This window comes from Abrus precatorius, unplaced genomic scaffold, assembly GCF_003935025.1.
Source record: "Abrus precatorius isolate BTA unplaced genomic scaffold, Abrus_2018 Scaffold10, whole genome shotgun sequence".
Lineage (NCBI taxonomy): Eukaryota > Viridiplantae > Streptophyta > Magnoliopsida > Fabales > Fabaceae > Abrus > Abrus precatorius.
Genome location: NW_020874292.1, coordinates 35,378,092 through 35,398,027, shown reverse-complemented (window position 1 = coordinate 35,398,027; position 19,936 = coordinate 35,378,092). Strand labels below are relative to the sequence as shown.

At 33.1% G+C, this 19,936-nt stretch overlaps 3 protein-coding genes across 5 annotated transcripts; 1 reads left to right on the top strand and 2 right to left on the bottom strand.

The window, feature by feature from the left end:
- Positions 1-7,828, top strand: LOC113868066 (probable cyclic nucleotide-gated ion channel 5). 2 transcript variants are annotated; one of them, XM_027503638.1, is made up of 8 exons: positions 1-122; positions 812-975; positions 1,957-2,539; positions 4,150-4,362; positions 4,537-4,838; positions 5,268-5,379; positions 6,038-6,274; positions 6,906-7,828. In XM_027503638.1, the coding sequence occupies exons 2-8, from the start codon at positions 944-946 to the stop codon at positions 7,596-7,598; spliced, it is 2,172 nt and encodes a 723-aa protein (XP_027359439.1). In that variant the 5' UTR covers positions 1-122; positions 812-943; the 3' UTR covers positions 7,599-7,828. The 2 variants fall into 2 exon arrangements, with proteins under 2 accessions (XP_027359439.1, XP_027359431.1); XM_027503630.1 differs by having other exon boundaries at positions 17-122; positions 812-902.
- A 2,929-nt stretch (positions 7,829-10,757) lies between these two features.
- LOC113852887 (transmembrane 9 superfamily member 10-like) lies at positions 10,758-13,771 on the bottom strand. Its single transcript, XM_027483284.1, has 7 exons — positions 13,582-13,771; positions 12,859-13,023; positions 12,653-12,762; positions 12,445-12,553; positions 12,253-12,365; positions 12,010-12,160; positions 10,758-11,915 (listed from the first exon to the last, which is right to left on the bottom strand). Exons 1-7 carry the CDS (start codon positions 13,684-13,686, stop codon positions 10,758-10,760), a joined length of 1,911 nt encoding a protein of 636 aa, XP_027339085.1. The 5' UTR covers positions 13,687-13,771.
- A 2,891-nt stretch (positions 13,772-16,662) lies between these two features.
- LOC113853021 lies at positions 16,663-19,440 on the bottom strand. 2 transcript variants are annotated; one of them, XM_027483451.1, is made up of 8 exons: positions 19,250-19,440; positions 19,030-19,071; positions 18,122-18,204; positions 17,903-18,004; positions 17,563-17,777; positions 17,266-17,360; positions 17,074-17,181; positions 16,663-16,965 (listed from the first exon to the last, which is right to left on the bottom strand). In XM_027483451.1, the coding sequence occupies exons 1-8, from the start codon at positions 19,404-19,406 to the stop codon at positions 16,928-16,930; spliced, it is 840 nt and encodes a 279-aa protein (XP_027339252.1). In that variant the 5' UTR covers positions 19,407-19,440; the 3' UTR covers positions 16,663-16,927. The 2 variants fall into 2 exon arrangements, with proteins under 2 accessions (XP_027339252.1, XP_027339251.1); XM_027483450.1 differs by having other exon boundaries at positions 16,827-17,181; positions 19,250-19,411.
- Between the last annotated feature and the right edge of the window lie 496 nt (positions 19,441-19,936).

The window sequence follows — 19,936 nt, the reverse complement described above, 5'->3', positions numbered from 1 at the left end:
AAGGCATCACCTCTTTGTATTTGAGTTGACCTTTGTCTTCTCTTTCTTACACATCTTCCATTACTACCTTCCGTTCCGTTCAATTCTTCAATTGCACTCACCGGAAGATCCCGTTTTTCTAGGTCCGTTTCCACTTCTCCCCTTTTCAATTTTGCATTTGAACACAGATTCACTTCGGTTTATCTTGCATCTGCATGTTGCACTTGCTATACACCATTTTCAACTTCAGCTCTTAGCAATGCCTTATCATCAATCGCTGCCACTTACCGTTCTTATTTTCTGGTGATTAATTGCATAAGGTTTATGGATGAACTTGAGCTTATCTTTGCGCGCTTTATTGGATATTTTTATTTCCAAGTATTATTTTTAGGTTTGATGAGCTACCATAGCTTATGAAAAGTGAAATTAGTTGCGGTGATTTTGTTAATCGAAATATGGTATTGCTTGGGGTCCTCGTATTTTTACCACGACTTTATTACCCTTAGATTTATATACATGTTATGCATATGTAAACGGTTTTTTAGTTTCCTCCTTAATAATTAATATATGGGTGTATTTTCAGTCTTTCTCTTTAATATTGGAAGCGCTTCTCGCTCCTTCCTTGTGCTGGTGTCATCCCTAGGATCATCCCTAGGAGTGAACACTAGTATATGTTTTCAAATGAGTGTGGTATGTCTTGAAGTTGCATATTTTTTCGGATTTGAATTGAAAATTACATGAGCCTCTGGCACGACTGCATGAGGCTTATTATGCTGATAACACCATTTTAATATTATCGCTGGTTGTTTTGAATTGCTCTGTTTAACTGCAGGTTGTGTTAGTGCATGAATCATTGGTTGAAGGATGTTTGACTGTGGTTACAAGTCACAATATGTGGGCGGGCAGCGGGAAAAATTTGTGAGGTACCCAATATAGTTCATTGCACGGTTACGCTTGTAGAGATATGAAGGAGAAGAGAGTTAGTAATATTTATATGTATGTTCTTTGCCCACATTTTCTTACAACTATTTATTCATCAAACATGAAGCATTCATGACTGTATCTGTAATTGAACATAGGACATGGGTCTTTCTTTTCACACACATATTACAGTTTTCATATACAATTGTTTTGTTTTCAAATAACTATTTTTGTTTCTAAGAAATTTACAGTTAGTAATCTTCTTTAAATTTTTTACATGGAATTTAGATTACATTAATGTGGTTATTTCTAATGCTTTTTGCTTAACAATTATTTTCAGAAACAATGACATTATGCTATTGGTTTTTCTAAATTTCCCCTTTAAAAACAGAGTGCAACTCAGCACATTAGGCTTTCACCTACTAGGGTTTGGAGATGGTAAATGTATGCAGCCTTATCCCCATAAGCGGAGCTGTTTCCTATATTTAAATAAATAAAAAAAATACTCGTTCAGTGCCTGAGATGCTTGCTAGTTTGTATTACAATTTAAGACCTGGATAGAGGATGATTGTGTGTCTTGAATTAGATTGTATTATAATGTTTGCTTATTAATTATAAATATGTCTTTAATTCCCTTATTAAGTATAGTGATTTTGGGACTGGCTGTGTTACACTGTGATCTGGGATTTATAACTATGAAGTTAGAAGTGAAAAAACCTGCTATTTTGAAAATTTCACGATGGCTGGCCACTTAAATCTTTCACATACTAGTTTCTAACTAGCAGTATAAATATTATAGGCTTTAAGATGCTTTACATAATATTGTGGATTTAGAATTTTGAAATTTAATAGTATTTTAGTATTCAAGTCATAAACAGCTCAAGTCCTAATATGTGGATATGATATTTGATAAAGGTTCTCTGATTTCTTCTGCATGCCTCTTATATACTTTTAGTTATTTATATTCCTGTTTAGAAATACGCAATCCATTTCCTACAATAAAAGGAGTATGATGGAATATGTTATTTTTCTGTGCACCCTTACATTTATTTCTAGGTTGGATGACTTGGATTCCAGACTATCATCATCTTCTGATGCTGGAATTAAAACATGTGGCTTTAGTATTGATAAATTAAGCCATGGTGGCCATGGAAGCACCACAACCTCTAGGTCTTTTAAAAGAGGAATTAGAAAGGGATCTGAAGGACTGAAGTCAATTGGCCGATCACTTGGATTTGGGGTATCTAGAGCAGTGTTCCCTGAAGATCTTAAAGTTTCAGAAAAGAAGATATTTGATCCTCAAGACAAATTTTTGCTCTTATGGAATAAGCTTTTTGTTATCTCATGCATCTTGGCTGTGTCTGTGGATCCACTTTTTTTCTATCTTCCTGTCATTAATGATTCATTCCGCTGTCTTGGTATAGACCAAAAATTGGCAATTACAGTCACCACCTTGAGGACATCTGTTGATGCTTTCTACCTCATACACATGGCTCTCCAATTTCGTACTGCTTATATCGCCCCATCATCTCGTGTTTTTGGACGGGGTGAACTTGTGATAGATCCAGCACAGATAGCCAAACGATACCTACGGCGGTATTTCATCATTGATTTTCTATCAGTGTTACCCTTACCACAGGTCAAGAAGATTGCTTTAACTTGATTCAATCTCTCTTTTATTAATGCTGCATGATTTTTTTTCTTTGGATTTTACAATTCTTATGTATCAACATTATGTTTGCTACTCTCATCTTTTACCTTGGATTGTTAGACTATCATGGCTGCTATCTCTCCTTGCTTCTTTGAGTTCAAATCAAGGATTGATTTTGGGGATTCCACTTGTGGATACTTGCTGGAAGGCTTTGTTAATTTGATTCTTCTTATGAGGATTGGAGGTGAACCGCAATGAAAGAAAATTTTTTACTAAAGAGAGTAGAGACTAAGATATATTCTGTAGCCAATGAACAAAGAAAACGTTGAATATTCAAACTATGTTGTCTATACAATAAAGCTCAAGTCTTTATGCTTATGCATATCTGTTGCTATAGATATAAAACACTTAGTTTGGAAGACATAAGAACCATCCAGTTTTTATTCAAATGAGCTGCACTTTGTGTTTGCTCAGGTACATTTTTCTTACATCAAAATGCTTATTTTTGTTCGTCTAATGGGTGAGTAAGTTCATGCTTGCATTAGCTTAATTTTTTGAGAACTTTTTTGAAAGCTCTCTGTAATATTTTGACTATAAGCTATTTTGAACACAAATTAAGCTAATTCAAGTGTACACTGAGGTTTTAAATGCCTTTTCAGATATAAAAACCATTCATGGTATCAGGGCCTCTATGACTTGGTGATTGGGTGTTCAATCCTCACCACTCCCATTCTTATAAATAAAATTGAATTCTAGTGCAAGTCATAGTTGGCTTTTGCATTGTTCATGATTCTAGCCCAAAAGTATCTTCCATGGGGGGATGTGTTAATCTCAATGTTGGTCCTTGACATGCCTTTTAGGAACGAAACTGTTAATCTAAATCTATCATGGAAATTGTTATTGTTTCAACCACATGAACGATAGATTTGTTTATGTAGCCTTTGGTGGTTCCATTAGAGTTGTTTAGTTTGTTGGTTACTAATAACAATGATCATGTGCATAAAAGCAAATTAATAACAATTGCTTGGAAGTAGTAGGTATCTTCCAGTTCTGAGAAAATGAAAACGAGATGGGAAGGCTTTCTATCCTCATTTTATTACCCTATGTGCTCTATTTTCTTATGAGAAATGTTCATTGCTAACAAACTTGTTTATTAGAAACATATTGAATAGTTTTAGAAGTTTACTAATGACTGTCTTGCTGCTCATGCTTAACCATGAAAGTGACTTTATTCTCTTTTTTCTCACATCAAGAGTTCATCTCTTGCCTATCTGTTTTCCTTAAAGTTAGGCACTTAGCATCCTCTCCTCTCATCTAAATTAAGATTATTTTGTAATTTTTTTTAAAGGTGGTCCCACCTTTGATGGTCGAATTATACCTTTTGCTCTTAATTTAATAATTGACTGATCTCTCTTCTAAAAATTTGTAATTGCATATTTCTGTATTGCTAACGATTTGAATGGCTGTGAATATATTTTTACATTGTGTGACGTGAATGACTCTTTATAGCTATTGTTCCTTTAAAAACTCTGACCACATTAGTCTTTTTCACTAATAAGTTGTTTATCTTTTTACCTCTTCTTTGCTCTAGCATTCAGATTGTGGTTTGGAGATTTCTGCAGAGGTCAAAAGGTTCGGATGTACTTGCGACAAAGCGGGCCTTGCTGTTCATTATTTTGCTTCAATACTTTCCTAGATTATTCCGGATGGTACCGTTGACTTCTGAACTTAAGAGAACAGCTGGTGTCTTTGCTGAAACTGCATGGGCAGGTGCTGCGTATTATTTGCTATTATTCATGCTTGCTAGTCATGTAAGTTTTGTTTTATTTTGGTTGTTTAATTATGTTAGACTTCCCTGCCTTTATTTTTTGAGTTGTTATACATGCTCACTAGTTATTGTGTATTACACTTGCTCTCTGGCTTAATGTGCCTCAAATTTGATAGGAATTTATTTTGCATCTTTTTCCATCAATGATTCTTTGCAGATAGTTGGGTCTTTTTGGTACTTGTTAGCTGTTGAACGCAATGACTTTTGCTGGCAAAAGGCTTGCAGTGACAGTGGGTACAACAAAAATTTCTTGTATTGTGGCAACCAACACATGAAAGGTTATAGTGCCTGGCAGAATCATAGTGAAAATATTCTTACGTCACAGTGCTCTGCAGATAATGATAATTCACCTTTTGACTATGGAATTTTCAAACAAGCCTTGTCATCTGGTATCGTTTCATCTAAGAAGTTCTTCTCCAAGTACTGTTACTGTTTATGGTGGGGGCTACAGAATTTGAGGTATTTAATTTTATTTTCTTCTGGTGATTTTCATCAAATATTCAAAATGATTAAAACCAAACATCATAACATATATGTTCTGTCTGAACTGAATACTATATACTGAGTGTTTCCCCATATGTATCAACAATTTTGGATTGATTATAATTATTTTTTATATTTTGGGGTTAATCAAATTAGATAGAGAACGATGGTTTATACTGGTGTACTAATGCAATGGTAGAGCTATCATTTTGGGCTAGTCCTCCTTCTCAATCTTTAGTCCATGTGGGCTTAGGGCCAAAAAGTTTGTGCATATTTTTCATGGATTTAGTGTAGATGACATTATTTATTCCTGTGTTTGATGTTCATAAGTTCATTTCCATTTCATAGATTACTCAGATTATTCACATATCCATACTTAATGTTTATTCATTTATTTCACTGCAGTACGCTCGGCCAGGGGCTTCAAACTAGCACCTACACTGGGGAAGTTATCTTTTCAATAGCACTAGCCATATCTGGCCTTATCCTGTTTGCGCTTCTGATTGGTAACATGCAGGTATACTTGAAATCAGTTAATTTAACATGCAATAAATAACAATATGGATGGTATTCAGTTAAGTCTATTGAAGAGTGTTGATTTGTCCCATGGATTTGCATCAAAGTTCGTTCAGTCTTTGTGGTAGTGTTTATGGCTGGAGCAGAATCTAGGATTTCTTAGAGCACTTGTTTAACTCTAGACTTTATTTTTATGTTATGAGGGGATGTCTTATCCTTTCTCTTTGTACTTGTACTAATCTCTTCCAAAAATGGATGGTAGGTGAGTGGGATTAATGACATCAAATCATTTTAAATGCTGTCATTAATCTTGAGTCTGTTTTTATGAGCAGCTGGAGGTGACATATCTTCTGATTTATGTTGCATTGTGAGGAAAGCATGTAAAGTTTAAGTTTAATGCTATTATTGCCAGATTATCTTGATGTCCATTTTAGAATTGATATTCATGTTAAGAAAGGTATAAGATGGAAGTAGTCAACAAATACAAATTCACATATGCACACAGATACTGATGAGAGAGCAGTTAATGTTATGTTTGTTTTTTAGTTGTTGTTTCTCCTTATCATAGAATAATTAATAAATTTCAAGGTTTATGTTCACAAAAGCATGAAGAGCAGACTATTTGTAACTGATACTGTGATTTCTTTATATGATTACAGACATATCTTCAGTCTCTTACAATTAGACTTGAAGAAATGAGAGTCAAAAGGCGTGATTCAGAACAGTGGATGCATCATCGTTTGCTCCCACCAGAGCTTAGAGAGCGTGTGAGACGATATGATCAATATAAGTGGTTAGCAACACGTGGTGTAGATGAAGAAAATTTGGTTCAGAGTTTGCCTAAGGATCTCCGAAGAGACATTAAGCGACACCTTTGTCTTGCTCTAGTGAGAAGGGTATGGCCTCAAACCATTGAAGAGTTATATATGTCATAAAGCAATAAACGTGTAGTTAGTTTTTTGTTATGTGGTAATGGTATTACAGCTACTTGAGGACATCAAGTTGGGTTAGTTCTTATTGGTCCTTCTGCATGAATTAATTGTTTGGTCCTTTCTCTATTGCCCTCGCTGTGTGATCTTTTCTTGGGTATTACATGGGAGCCACTACAAAATTGTAATTAAACTATCTAAAGCTTTTGCTATCTCATTTTTTCTTAAGCCCATGGTACCTTTTGTTTCTCCCAACGAACTATGAATCAGATAAATAAATCAGATGAAAAGTTTTAAGTCACTCCTTCACACTCTTAAATTCCCGTGCTAGGAGAGGTGCCCAAAGGATATCTCCCAGAAGCATAGATAAGTGTTGTTTTGGATGTTTTTATTCTTTTGATGGTATTTTATTTTATTCTTTTGGTGTGATAATAAGATTTGTTGCTCTTAAGATGTGCTTCTCAAAATCTATTATGCTCCAATCGTGCAATGCCCCTGAGATCTTTCAGATTTGTTCTCCCTCTTAGATTAACGCATCAAATTGGTGCCTGAGCATCTGAATTTGTCAATTTATTAATTGCCTTTATTGAATTTGTAGGTTCCACTATTTGAGAGTATGGATGAGAGATTGCTTGATGCCATATGTGAGAGATTGAAGCCATGTTTATTTACAGAGAGTACTTACATTGTCCGGGAAGGAGATCCAGTTGATGAGATGCTTTTCATCATACGGGGTCGCCTTGAGAGTGTTACTACAGATGGTGGGAGGAGTGGATTTTTCAATCGTGGTTTTTTAAAAGAGGCTGATTTCTGTGGTGAGGAGCTTTTGACATGGGCACTGGATCCCAAATCTGGCTCTAACCTCCCATCTTCTACTCGAACAGTTAAAGCTTTAACAGAAGTTGAGGCTTTTGCATTAACTGCTGAAGAGTTAAAATTTGTTGCCAGTCAGTTTAGGCGTCTGCACAGTAGACAGGTTCAGCACACCTTTCGCTTTTATTCCCAACAATGGAGGACTTGGGCTGCGTGCTTCATTCAAGCAGCATGGCGTCGTTATTCCAAAAGGAAAATTATGGAGCTTCGTCGAAAGGAAGAACCTGAGGAGTCAGAAGGAACTCGAAGCAATGCTAGTGGCAGTTCTTACAGTCTTGGTGCCACGTTCTTGGCCTCAAGATTTGCTGCAAATGCTCTTCGTGGTGTACATCGCAACCGGGAAGCTAAGAGTGCCAGAGAGTTGGTGAAACTACAGAAACCTCCAGAGCCCGACTTTACTGCTGATGATGCAGACTAAATATTTATATGTAACTACTCTCTTAAATGCATGTTTTCAATGTTTCATTGACTAACTATTTTGATTCCATTTTTCTATGCAAGGATAAAAGAAAAAAAAATATTATACAATCAGTAGCAGGTGCGTAGATCACAAGTCGTACTATGCTTCTGGTTCCTTGTAAATCGTTAAGCCAACTCCCTGTTGTGTTAGGCTGCCACAGAGAATGCAGTGTACCCGTTCACAATTTTTATAAATTATTGGGATCACTGGTTGGCAAATATGTAATTGAAGTGAGATTAACATGCTTGCGGGTTTTTAACGGTTGGAACAACTGATGTCATAGTTAAATACTTAAAAATGATAATTGGGAAACCAACGGGCATGCCACCTAATTTTCAATAAGGTTTTCTCGTATTAATTGGAAACCTACGAGTCTAAAATGAAATATATATATAAAGAGGAAGGATTTTTTATACTAGTATAAGTTTAAAAATTTTTACACTCAATTTAAATTTTTTATTTAACTTATATTTAACAGCAAGTGAAATAATAAATTATAACTTATTAAATGTAAGTTAAATGAAAGATTCAAATTTAGTGTAAATTTTTAGACTTATACCAGTGTAAAAAGATTGTCTTATATATAAAATAAATTATTTGTTATTTACAATATAAAGCTGCAATTTTTTTAGTTGTTTGCTTTTATTTTCCAATGTCAGCATACCCTTTTGCTTGCTTTAATGCATTCTTCAATAATGTATTTGGCATGCATATTTATTTTTTAATGAATCCAGACATCCACAATGTGAAGGTAGCTTGTGATGCTGATTAAAGACTCTGACGACAAACTTTACTGACTATTATCCTAAGCTAAGCAGTACGATGACATTTCTTTCATTGGTTTGGGAATAGAGATGACAATGGGTAGGGTATTATAGTACTCATTTCTATATCTGCGTTTTAAAAAGATACCCGTACCCAGCTCCATACCTGCGTGAGTATAAACATTAATCCTCGTATCCTATCCTTTGGGAACCCGCATACCCATCTTGTACTTATTACCCACACTTGTTTGAAAAAAATATATTTATAAAAAAAATATGTTTATCATAATAATACAAAAATTTAATATGTAGTTGCCGAACAAAATATAAACATAGATTAAAAAATAAATATTCAAATATCACAAGTGCTAAATGTATCTTAATATAATAATTTTTTAAACTAAAATTCTTATAAACAGTAAGCGAAACTAAACATACAAGTTATTTACCCGTGGTAATCCTGTCTTCTGTGAGATTCGATCGACCGACAATGTCAGAGCTATAACAAAATAAATCTACACAATAGGTGTTCCTTCTTGTGGGATCATTTGGTGACTTCTTGTGGCTGCATTAACAACTAACTCTAATGAATAACGTTTTATAGTTATTAAGTTTTAAACATTGAGAATGAGAATAGAGTTAGGATAGAGAAGTTCAAGTACTAACACGAAAAGTGGGTACATAAATTTTTTTTTTTTAACTTTTGAATTTGAAATTGTAAGAAAAATAATAGATTTAATTAAAATAATATAATATAATTTATATATATATATATATATATCTATATTAATATTAATATTTTTAACTCATATACTATACGAAAGTATTTTATCAAAAATACAAATTTTTGAAAAATTATTTTAATGAATTAAATATTTATAATGTATATAAATTTTTAAAGAAAGAATTTGAATAAAAGATAAATGGTCACAATAAAATTTTATAATAAAGAAATATATGTGTAGATTAAAAAATTATATTTTTTTATCTGAAAAAAATTAACAAATAAAAATTAACAATAATTTTTTATATTTTATATCTTTTTAAAAACTTCTTTAAAAGTGAATAAATAGTAAAAATAATATTATTTAGATTTAATAAATTATAGTTGTACTTATAATACATATGTTGTATAGAAAAATATTATTTTAAATTAAAATATAAAAAATAAAATTTAAATATTATCAATAAATAATAAGTTTACAGTAATAGTATGTGATTATAAAATTTATAAAATATTTATTATTTATCATTCATTTTATGATTTAAATATTAATATAATTTTATTAACAAAATATTTATGTGAAAAATATTTTATGTATGTTATATATAAATAATATTTTAAAAAAAGTCAATCACATATCAACTATGTAATAATTAAATTATATTAGTCTAATTAAATGATATAAAATAGTAAATAAATTTTTTGATTTATTTTATTATTAAATATATTTTTATATTAATCTTATATAACTTCATATAAGTAATATAATAGTACAAAAATTTAATGCATAATTATTGAACAAAGTTCAAGCATATATATATATATATGTGTGTGTGTGCGGGTATGGGGCAAGGTGGGTACTTAAATACCCGTACCCGCACTCATCTTCATTAAAATTTGTAAGTTTTTATTCACACCTGTACCCGTACCCATATAACGGATAAATACTCTACACATCGTGGATAAATTTTGCCAGTGTTCATAAAGTATTTTACCCATTACCATCCTTATTTGGAAAATGTGTTTACATTGGAAGTTTTGTTACAGCAAAGTAAAAGCAGGAGCTAAATCAGTAAGATTACAATACCCAATTTCATCCGTAACCTCATCTTCGATTTCACCCTTTACACAGGAAGGGTGTATATAAATATAAAGGAAACCTAGCTATATTTCAATAGAAAGTATGTTCCAGAAAAATTCAAGTTAAAATGCACAATTTGGAAAGATTTATAGCACATTTCTCCTCACTGACAAAGATAACTGGTTTTATTTTCCATGATCTATATCAAGGTATATATTTACCACCAATGGTAATTCCATTTTTTCTTCCTAGATACTCATTGAGGACAGCAAGAAAATTGTCCTCATGAATGTCAGAGAAAACAATGATAATATTCAATTGGGGAGGGAAGAACACTAAGATACAAAATATGCCACTTGGGAAATAGATTTGAACGAAATCATAACTGCAAAACAACCTATACACAGGAAACTAATTTCTGATGTTTTGAACTTAATGTGGGAACCGAAGGATTAGCTGAAGGATCCCCACAATTCACCGTTCCAACTAATATATAAGCTTCCCTTAAATGTTTTAACAGTCCAGCCATTTCCTTCACAAGCCATAGATCAGTCAATTTTGACTGACGAGTAGATTAGCCTTATAAACCAGAAGCATGAATAGAAACCAATAGTACCGGTTACCACAAAGAAACCATACGAAAGAAGCAGCATGTACCCAAAATACAGGACTCCAGATACTGGTTTTGTAATCTCAAGCTTTGTGAAGAAGTAAAATGCAGCATATAAGAAAAGGTAGAGTGCAGAGGAACCAGAAGTCAGATATGATCTCCACCACCAAAGGTAGTCCTCACTACACAGCTGGAAGTAGCAGAGAACTATAGTGATCTCAGCACAAGTAACAATCAGGATGAGGAACACAATGAAAAGAAAGCCAAATATGTAATAAAATTGATGTAACCAGATAGATGTGAGAATGAAGAAAAGCTCAATGAAGACAGCACCAAATGGGAGGATGCCTCCTATTAGAATAGAAAAGACTGAGTTCATGTACCAAGCCTGCTCTGGGATCTGCCTAGGTATCTTGTTTGTCTTTACAGGATCCTCAGTCACTGGCTTTTTAAAGCCAATGTGACCTCCAAGAAATACAAGTGGAACTGAGATGCCAAACCATAAGAAAACAAGAGCAAACATTGTACCAAATGGCACAGCCCCAGAAGACCTCTGCCCCCAAATTAGAGCATTTAGCACAAAGAATATTGCAAAGGCAATAGCAGGAAACATAAAGGCTGTCTTGAGAGTGATTTTTTTCCATTCTGTTCCCTTGAACCTCTTATAAAGATGTGCTGAGGAATATCCACCACAGAGTCCCATAAGGACCCAAAGCAAGAGCATGGCAGTCATCAACCCCCCTCTATTGGAGGGTGACAAAAATCCAAGTGCAGCAAAAATCATGGTCACAAGAATCATTCCAAAAAACTGAACGCCTGTTCCAACATATACACACAGTAAATCTGAGTTTGAAGGAGGTCTGAAAACATCCCCATGGACAAGTTTCCACCCTGACTCTTCCTGAGCTTCCTCCTGAGTCTCTAATTGATTATACTTAGAAATATCACGGTAAAGTGTCCTCAACATTATCATAGCCACCATACCCGATAGGAAAAGTACAATCATTAAAGAATTAATAATTGAAAACCAGTGAATTTGGTCATCTGCCATTAGAAGATAGGAATCCCAGCGAGACGCCCACTTCACATCACTCTCCTACAAGATGTTAAGACAGTTAAAAAAATCAACATCAAAACCCAATTCTGAGATGCACCCTGGTTCAATTACCATGATGCATTATAGGACTAACCTGGAACTCAACATCATAGGTAAATATAACTTCCTTCTTCTCTTCAACCTCTTGAGGAGGTTCAGAGCCTGAGACTAACTTTTTTGCATGAGGATCACATGTAGTTAAGCGGGTGTTCTCATCCCATTCACCTTCATATTCATGCTTTACACTGTATTCATAGGAATAATTTCAACTTACAAATATTGTTAACAGTGAAATCATAAAATTATATACAACCAAGAATGAAAGTTATAGTCCGACCTGAAAGGCTTGACCTCAAAGCCTACTATCCTTGACATCTCTGTCACTGGATCTCTGTGATACTTTACTACAAATGTTAGGTGGTTGTGGATAAAATGCTTTTCATCCTTGTTCTGTCAACATTAGTACACATAAGTTCAAAATGAGTTCAAACCAATGACAAAAGTGAAATGGCCATAAGCTGGCACTTACTCCAGCATACTGTCCTTTAAGACCAATTAGGAAGCCATGCAAATACACTAAGGAAGATTCTTGATCAGGTCGTCTTAAGGGAACAACCAAAGGAAGATTGTCCAAAATCCTGCAACAATGCAAGTATAGAACACACAATTTTGGTCACAAATTCATAACTGGCAAAAAGCTTTGTAAAATTTAAGATCATTACTTATTAGTGACTTACATGTTAACCCGATATTCATCATCTATCTTTTCCTTGAACTCTTTGGCTGTTTTTGCATTAAGAGTTAGACGACAAACAACATTGCACATCTGTGGTTCTCTCATTTTAAACTGGAAGAATCAAATTGTTTTCAGTATTTTTTATATTATACATAATTAATAAATGGAAGAAAGAGTGATGCAAACTATGCACAAAATTTAACCAACCACATAAGGAGAGTTTTCTATGCGATCACCCCTAAGAACTTCCCCAAGATTCTCAGCACTGTCAACAATGTGATCTGGACGACAATAAGGAAGTGAATAGAAGGAGTAAGGAAGCTGTGTTTTTGTGGAAGATAGTTTGTTCACTTTCACCCTCAATAGATCCCCCTGTCACCGATGAACAATATAAGGTAACAAGTAAGATCCACCAAGCATTAATTAATTAAGAATGTCAATAAGCAATAGTGTCAATTATGTCAACCTGACCTTAGAAAATAAAATATGTAAACAGTTACGATGAAAAGAAAAATACATGTCTAAATTCCTTTGAGTCCCTCCCTCCATGACATGATAAAATATTCATGAATAAACAATCTCATCACCTTTATATTCTATGGTCCCTCAACCAAAGAAAAAACAAATGTAATAAGAGATCAAGTAAAATGATTGCCACTGGAACACGTTAACTTCTAGTTAGCAAGGATTTTCACACACAGAATACCAAAATGCTTGGATCTCACAAACCAAATAGCAAAATATCATCTAAACATCAAAATTCTCAAACCAACAAAGCCATAGGAAAAGAAAGAGAGGGAGAAAACAAAAAGGAAAGGATATACCAGAAAACCAAGAGAACCCAATTGTGATCTGACCCAAAATTCAACGAAAAATGCATAAACATGAAAATACAACAATGACAAAGAAGCATTTTTGGAATGGAATAACCTTGTGGAAATCCTCGGGTGCAACACCAGGAAGGTAAAAACATGTTCCAATGTGGACATGAACAAGGAGAAGCATAAAACACAGAGAGATGCATTGACAAACCATGTTTTCCAAACAACGTAGAACAAAGAACACTTCTCTCTCTCTCTCTCTCTCTCTCTAGTCTTCCTCTTCCTCTCGTTCCTTCCACTACTTTCCGTTCCAAGTTTTCTTGCTTTGTTCGTTACATAACAATGTAGTAGTTGTTGGACATCAACTAAAATTATGTAACGTTAGGTACATTTTTTGTATCATAATGTAATAACTATATTATGGTATCTAAAGCCATAAATATCAGCATATTTCTTTATGAGGGAATGAGTATGAGGGTGGTATTTTTGGCTTACTAAGAATTATTAACATTTCTCTATTAAAATTTTCGGAGATGAATTTGAATTAAATTTGATGAATTGTTTGGTGGGCCTAACTGGTTTCAGATATTTATTTGCAAGTTTTGAATAGAAAATTTAATACTTGATAAACCATCTCTTTTTAGTTTCCACTCGCAAGATTTCTTATACATCACTTTAGCCGCTGATGAGGCCTCCCATAAGTCATATTTGATTGAGTTCAATCTAAATATCTATAATAATCAATTTCAGTAAAATAAACTAATAATTTATGAATTATATAAATGTGCAGAGAAAAAATGGACCTAGCACTTTTAGTTAATAATAAAATACCGTTCACCATCATTAATTAAGGACGAAGATATAGAATCATAGTTTAGTAATTTTGTACTATGACTTCATGTAAATCATATATGAAAACACTTTGAGTGAGCTAGAATTATAAGTAATTTATTGGGAGATAAATCATCAAATCATTGTTGTAATGGACATCTTGTAGGCGATCCATTAAACCCCTTTATATATATATAGGATGGGTAATAAGCATGCATTGTGCTGCACGAATCAATTTGTTATTGCGGTGCCAAATTTCTAACAAGATGGTTCTGTCTGTTTACCTCTTATGTTACTTCATTCTTCCCTTTTGTCCATTTTAGCATCGACAAAAAAATTTAGTGCTGATTTTTATCACATTTCTTTTACATTTATTAGAAAATTTTCTTGTTTCTTTTTTCTCATGCCTTTTCAAGTGATTCCACACTTTTTAAGAAATGTAAGGAACGGTAAGACAAATTACATAATTCAAATATTATTCTATTTTTTTAATGAAAATATTGTGATCATTCGTTTTCAACATACAAAAATCATAAGAGAAACAAATAGAGATGATACGCGGCAAATCCTCCAATTCTTCTGAAAAGAATGTTACAGACAATTAAAGTGCATGATATATAAATACTATGATAAAAATTTTGAACAAAAACCAATATGTTAAGGAAAGTAAAACATGCCTATCAATATTGGCTATGGATGCTTACAATGCACTGATGTTGGGGTATGGTATGGAATGCATATAAAGTGAGAGATCGAAAAGACAATTTATTTATTTATCTACGTAATAACACTATAGTAAAATCTCATTTTAATTAAGCAAAGATAATTGTAGTATAAAAGATATTAACAATTCCTTTAACAACTAAAAAAAGCGGGTTTTTCACACCATTAAGAAATCGATTTTCTATCTTCGTTTTAATTATAATTGAAAATATTTTCTGTGGTAAGGAAGAAAAAGATAAGCAATGGAGTTTTTTTTAATAATAATTTATTTCTGTAATTAAAATAAATCACTGTTGATGGAATGGGGTCTTTAGTTACACCACCTAACAAAAACCCGAAGAGAACTAATGATATGACCCACGACATGTTACCAACTAGGTTATGATAATAATTTTTTTAAGCGATAATTATGTTAAATAATTAAAATAATATAATATTTTTCTTTCACTACAACGAGTATTTGGAAAAGAGAAACTAAAAAAATTGTGTTTTTCGAAGGTGACGAATAAACAATAAGTTTAGGAAGATGTTTTCGTTCCATCTCCTTCAAGTATCATTCTTTGATGGTGCTATGCATGAAACATTATCTTCATATAAAGTTGATGCAATTTCTATATCAGATGGTAGCCCACTTGTCTCCTCAACGTGTTGGAAAATAAGTGTATTTTTAAGATTTATTCTCTTCTTCGTTATTTTTAATTCAATCTTAACTTTACTTTTGAGTTTTTATGATGTATTTCTTAATTTAAAAAATTTTGTTTCTTTAATTTACCCATATTCAATATAATAAAATATTTAATAATAATAATTACTTTTAAAATTTATAATTTTTTATTAAATTTAAAATAATCATAAAACATATCTTAAATTTTTTATTCACAAAAAATATTTTAATTTAATACTACAAGTAGAATGTTCTAAAATCTCACTTGTAACTATCTTATTAATAGTCTGTGGATAATGTAATCTCTTTGAGGTGAATGTTAAGAACATTTATTGAAATGTCCATATGATATTAAAAGAATTTGGTTTTATATTGATTTAATTACAGAAATTTGTATCAAGTTGGAATTTACTGATAGGAAAACTTTTATCCGATTAAGGTTCGGTTTGGCTGACTCCATCCTTAGACTCTATTTAATAGACATTTTTTATATTGACCATTTATATGCTTTTCGTTGTATGCTTTATCTATTTATTTATCTACATGTGTTTATAATAATATTCGCTTAATAGTTAAAGTTTTCATGTAGAGCAATGTTTGGGGAAATTCGAAGCAAAAGTAAATATTTGCTTACGAGTTAGTTAACTTTGATCTCCTTCAAAGCATTTTCTAGACTTTTCCATCTAATAATTGAAAAGAAAGAGTCTAACATGCTCATGTGACAAAAGTTACTCTAAACCAGATCAGCAATTTGATATCTGTGTGCATCTAGTCTTAGCATTCACTATATGATGTTGCACATTTAATAAGCACCACCCCCTCCCCTTCAGGTACAATGTTGTGTTGTGCCAATTGCTACATTCAAGAATCAAAGAGATAATCTTGAGGAGGAAATGAAAAGGTAATCTACTAACAATGTATGAAATTTATCCACGTAATGTACTAGTCATTGCTGAAATATCAGAACTTGTTCAAACTTCAAATATAAAAGCTCGTTAAACAAATAAAAGGAAGAAACAACTTAAAGTTCACAAGCTAATTGAATTCTGTTTGATACATGATCTTTGGGTATGGAGGCAGTGTGCTGATACATAATTTTACTAATAATAGCCCCCATGTAAAGAAGACATTCATGATAGAAAGTTGGAAACAGCCACCAATATCTCCACAAGAAACTCATTGCTAATAATACTCAAGGGATGAATGGGATCCCACCAAAGTATAGCAAAAATAGAATTTAGTTATCTTCTTGCACAGGTTGTTCTAGCATCCTTACTGTGCGGGGAAGCATAAACTCAGCAAATATAGGATAATGGGAGGATGGATAACACCCATCAATGTTATCATTCACCACTTCACATGAAGCTGGAATTAGAGATCTACCTCTGAAAAGGACCCAATCAATGTGAAGATCCTGTGTTTGGCGATCCCAACAGAGGCAGAGGGCCCTAAAGATCAACTCCAGGAATTCAAGAGCTCCTTGTTTGTTACCTAACCACACCATATAACCCTAGGTAATGGCACAGTATTGTAACTAAAGTTTAGAATGTATGTGTATAAGCAGAATAACAATACCCTTGAATCCATGATAAGTGCGGATTAGGGATACATTTTTCCTCACATGGGCACACGGCCATGCATCCCACATGTCCCCTACTACACCATGCTCTCTGCACTCGATAGAAGTAAATTGCTGATCAACTCTATTTCATGCATAGATAGTTGCACAAAGAACTACTTATCCATCCATCGTAAATGAATAGAAAAGTTCATAGCACAAAGCACTACTTATCCTAGAAATATGAACTTTGAGCTCCAAATAAGTAACATGATAATAACTATCAAGTGAAAAATTGTGTATTAAGGAAAAACCTTGATCTTCCAAGAAGAAAGCGTCCCATAGTTGATTCTTTTTGTGTGTTGAATCCTCCACAGTACACAACTGGCAGGCTGGGGGGTAAGGATGCAATGTGCTGCCACGTAAGTAAAGCACTTTTTCTGCGGGCTCGAGAACTGAACTCATCCATGTTTGTATTCACTATCTGAAATGAATATCCTGGTGGTTCAACCCCTTTAAGTTGAAATGTGTGGACATGATGTCAAAGAACCAAATGATCCCAAAGATTTGCCCAATCAAGTGTTTTAAAGTGAAAAAAAAAAAAATGAAAACAAATGAAGTTGCAAATCTGTTCTAAATCACAAACAAGGATATAGCCCATGTTGCAATGCAAGGAAATTCAGAACCCCATGACATGCTTCCAGGTACAGAGGGAGACTCAGATAACCAAAAGGTTCCACCTTCCAGAAGCTCTACCTTCATTTAAGAAAATAACAGCTATCAAATATCAGTTAACTTATTGGAGGCTTGGAGCATATATTAAATTAAAAAAAAATAAAATATATATATATATATACTCAAACAATCTAGTACCTTTTCTTTATCATAGAAGATGGTGCAATGCTCATCAGCAGTGTCTTGGGGCCCTTTTCGTGATATGCCAAACTGATCATAACCTGAGTATTTTTATTTAAGTAGAAGAAACACTGCGTTCAGAAGCTGTGTTACATTAAGCACTAAAAGGGTTTGACTAAGAGTTGCTCATTCCATTCCAGTAAAATTTTATAGAATTTCTTCTCTTATTTCACTTTATTATGAGACAATAGTTAATGGAGGTCATAATTTCATGATAATGGCACGCTCATTGGCTCTTACCAAATCATGACTTGTTTTTCCTTTCAGAAGAAAACATGTACTAGAATAGTTTGGAAGCCAACATGGGACATAAATGTCATGTATGTTTATGTGCAAATGCTGCCAGTTAATTTTCACAAAAACTTTTCCATTTGAGCACAGAAGAAGAAAATTAAATAATTGTCTAGGAAATAAGCAAAGTCAGTACACAATATTATTTCCAGAAACAAGAAATAGCCACCCGCACTTACTCATCTTAGTGCTCAAGATTGTTTTTTGAACAAGCAGGCTTTTCAGATTTTCATCATTTCAACATCTTATATCAAGTACAATCCTGATAAACTTCACAAACACTCATCAGATGCATAGTTTCTCTAACCAATATTTACAACTTTTAATGAACCACATCCATTTAACATAATCCAATTGTCTATGATGCAGGCATCACATTAGCACGTCCTAATGGCTAGCATTACTTTACATTTAAGAGAAGTTTTCTTCATAAACAGCAACATATATTCCTTACTGCCACATACATTTGAGATACAAAATGCACGCGACCATACTGTGCGTGTAGTGAAGTTGGGAGCCAAAAATTAATCCTTATAGAAATTGAAGAATAAAATATTTTAAAAGCAAGAAGATACCAGGTAGACCCTGCTGGAGATAATCTAACTGCGTTTTCACTCCTGAATCGAAGCAGAGAAAGAAATCAATGAACTAAAATCAGATTAACAAAAAATGCAAATATTGAAAGGCAGATTAATCTAGAAACCAAAGAAAAGGCTACAAAGCAAGCTTAATCCATATCATGATTAAGATCATAGAGAAACGCGATGTTGATGATGTTGGAAGAAGAAGGAGAACCTTGTTGGGTACAGAGGATGATGGGTGAGTAACTGGTGATAACGCTCAAACACAAGTCCCTTCTCTTCTCCCATGAGTTAGGACTCTCTTGCTGCTCATCATCATCGTCATCATCATCATGGAGATTCAAGGTCATCACACTCAAAGAAACACTCATTCTCTCTCTCTCTCTCTCTCTCCACAGCACAAGAATGAATGATTTAGAGAGAGGAGTAAACAACAAAACTTGAACAGCTTCTGACTTGTGTGTTTTACTGTTATGTCAGCTCAGGTGTTTGGAACAGTACGGCCTATGTTGTGCTAAAAATAGTAATTGGTATAGGTGATTAATCACCTTTTCATAACTTTCGTTTTTTTTTTCCCCTTTCCTTCGTGATTAAAAACCATTAAATAACATCTATATAAAAATTAATTAATTAATTTACAAGCACTTCAGGTCCATAGCATAACAATAGCCTTGCCCAAATTAGTTAGTTCATCAATTCATCGGTTCACTTCACTTATACCAATTACTATTTTTTCTATTTTTTAAACATTTTATCGTAAGTTATAAATAGGTGCATATTTATATTGTAGATATCTTTTTTTCTTTCTATTTATTTTACAAGTTTATCTCAATTTTTTTTATAACAAAGTTTATCTCTAATTTAACTTTAAACATCCAACCTCATTTTATGTTTTTTTTAC

Bases quoted from the DNA above. Each gene is read 5' to 3' on its own strand.
- LOC113868066 (XM_027503630.1), top strand. From the start codon at position 844: ATGTTTGACTGTGGTTACAAGTCACAATATGTGGGCGGGCAGCGGGAA. The intron at 2,540-4,149 runs GTCAAGAAGATT...TCTAGCATTCAG, and splicing joins CAGTGTTACCCTTACCACAG to ATTGTGGTTTGGAGATTTCT. The intron at 4,839-5,267 runs GTATTTAATTTT...ATTTCACTGCAG, and splicing joins TGGGGGCTACAGAATTTGAG to TACGCTCGGCCAGGGGCTTC.
- LOC113852887 (XM_027483284.1), bottom strand. From the start codon at position 13,686: ATGGTTTGTCAATGCATCTCTCTGTGTTTTATGCTTCTCCTTGTTCAT. The intron at 13,024-13,581 runs GTTATTCCATTC...CATCGGTGACAG, and splicing joins CACCCGAGGATTTCCACAAG to GGGGATCTATTGAGGGTGAA. The intron at 11,916-12,009 runs GTTAGTCCTATA...AACATCTTGTAG, and splicing joins CCTATGATGTTGAGTTCCAG to GAGAGTGATGTGAAGTGGGC.
- LOC113853021 (XM_027483450.1), bottom strand. From the start codon at position 19,406: ATGAGTGTTTCTTTGAGTGTGATGACCTTGAATCTCCATGATGATGAT. The intron at 17,361-17,562 runs GTTTTTCCTTAA...TATCGAGTGCAG, and splicing joins TTTCTTCTTGGAAGATCAAG to AGAGCATGGTGTAGTAGGGG. The intron at 17,182-17,265 runs GTATTGTTATTC...TGGTGTGGTTAG, and splicing joins CACTTATCATGGATTCAAGG to GTAACAAACAAGGAGCTCTT.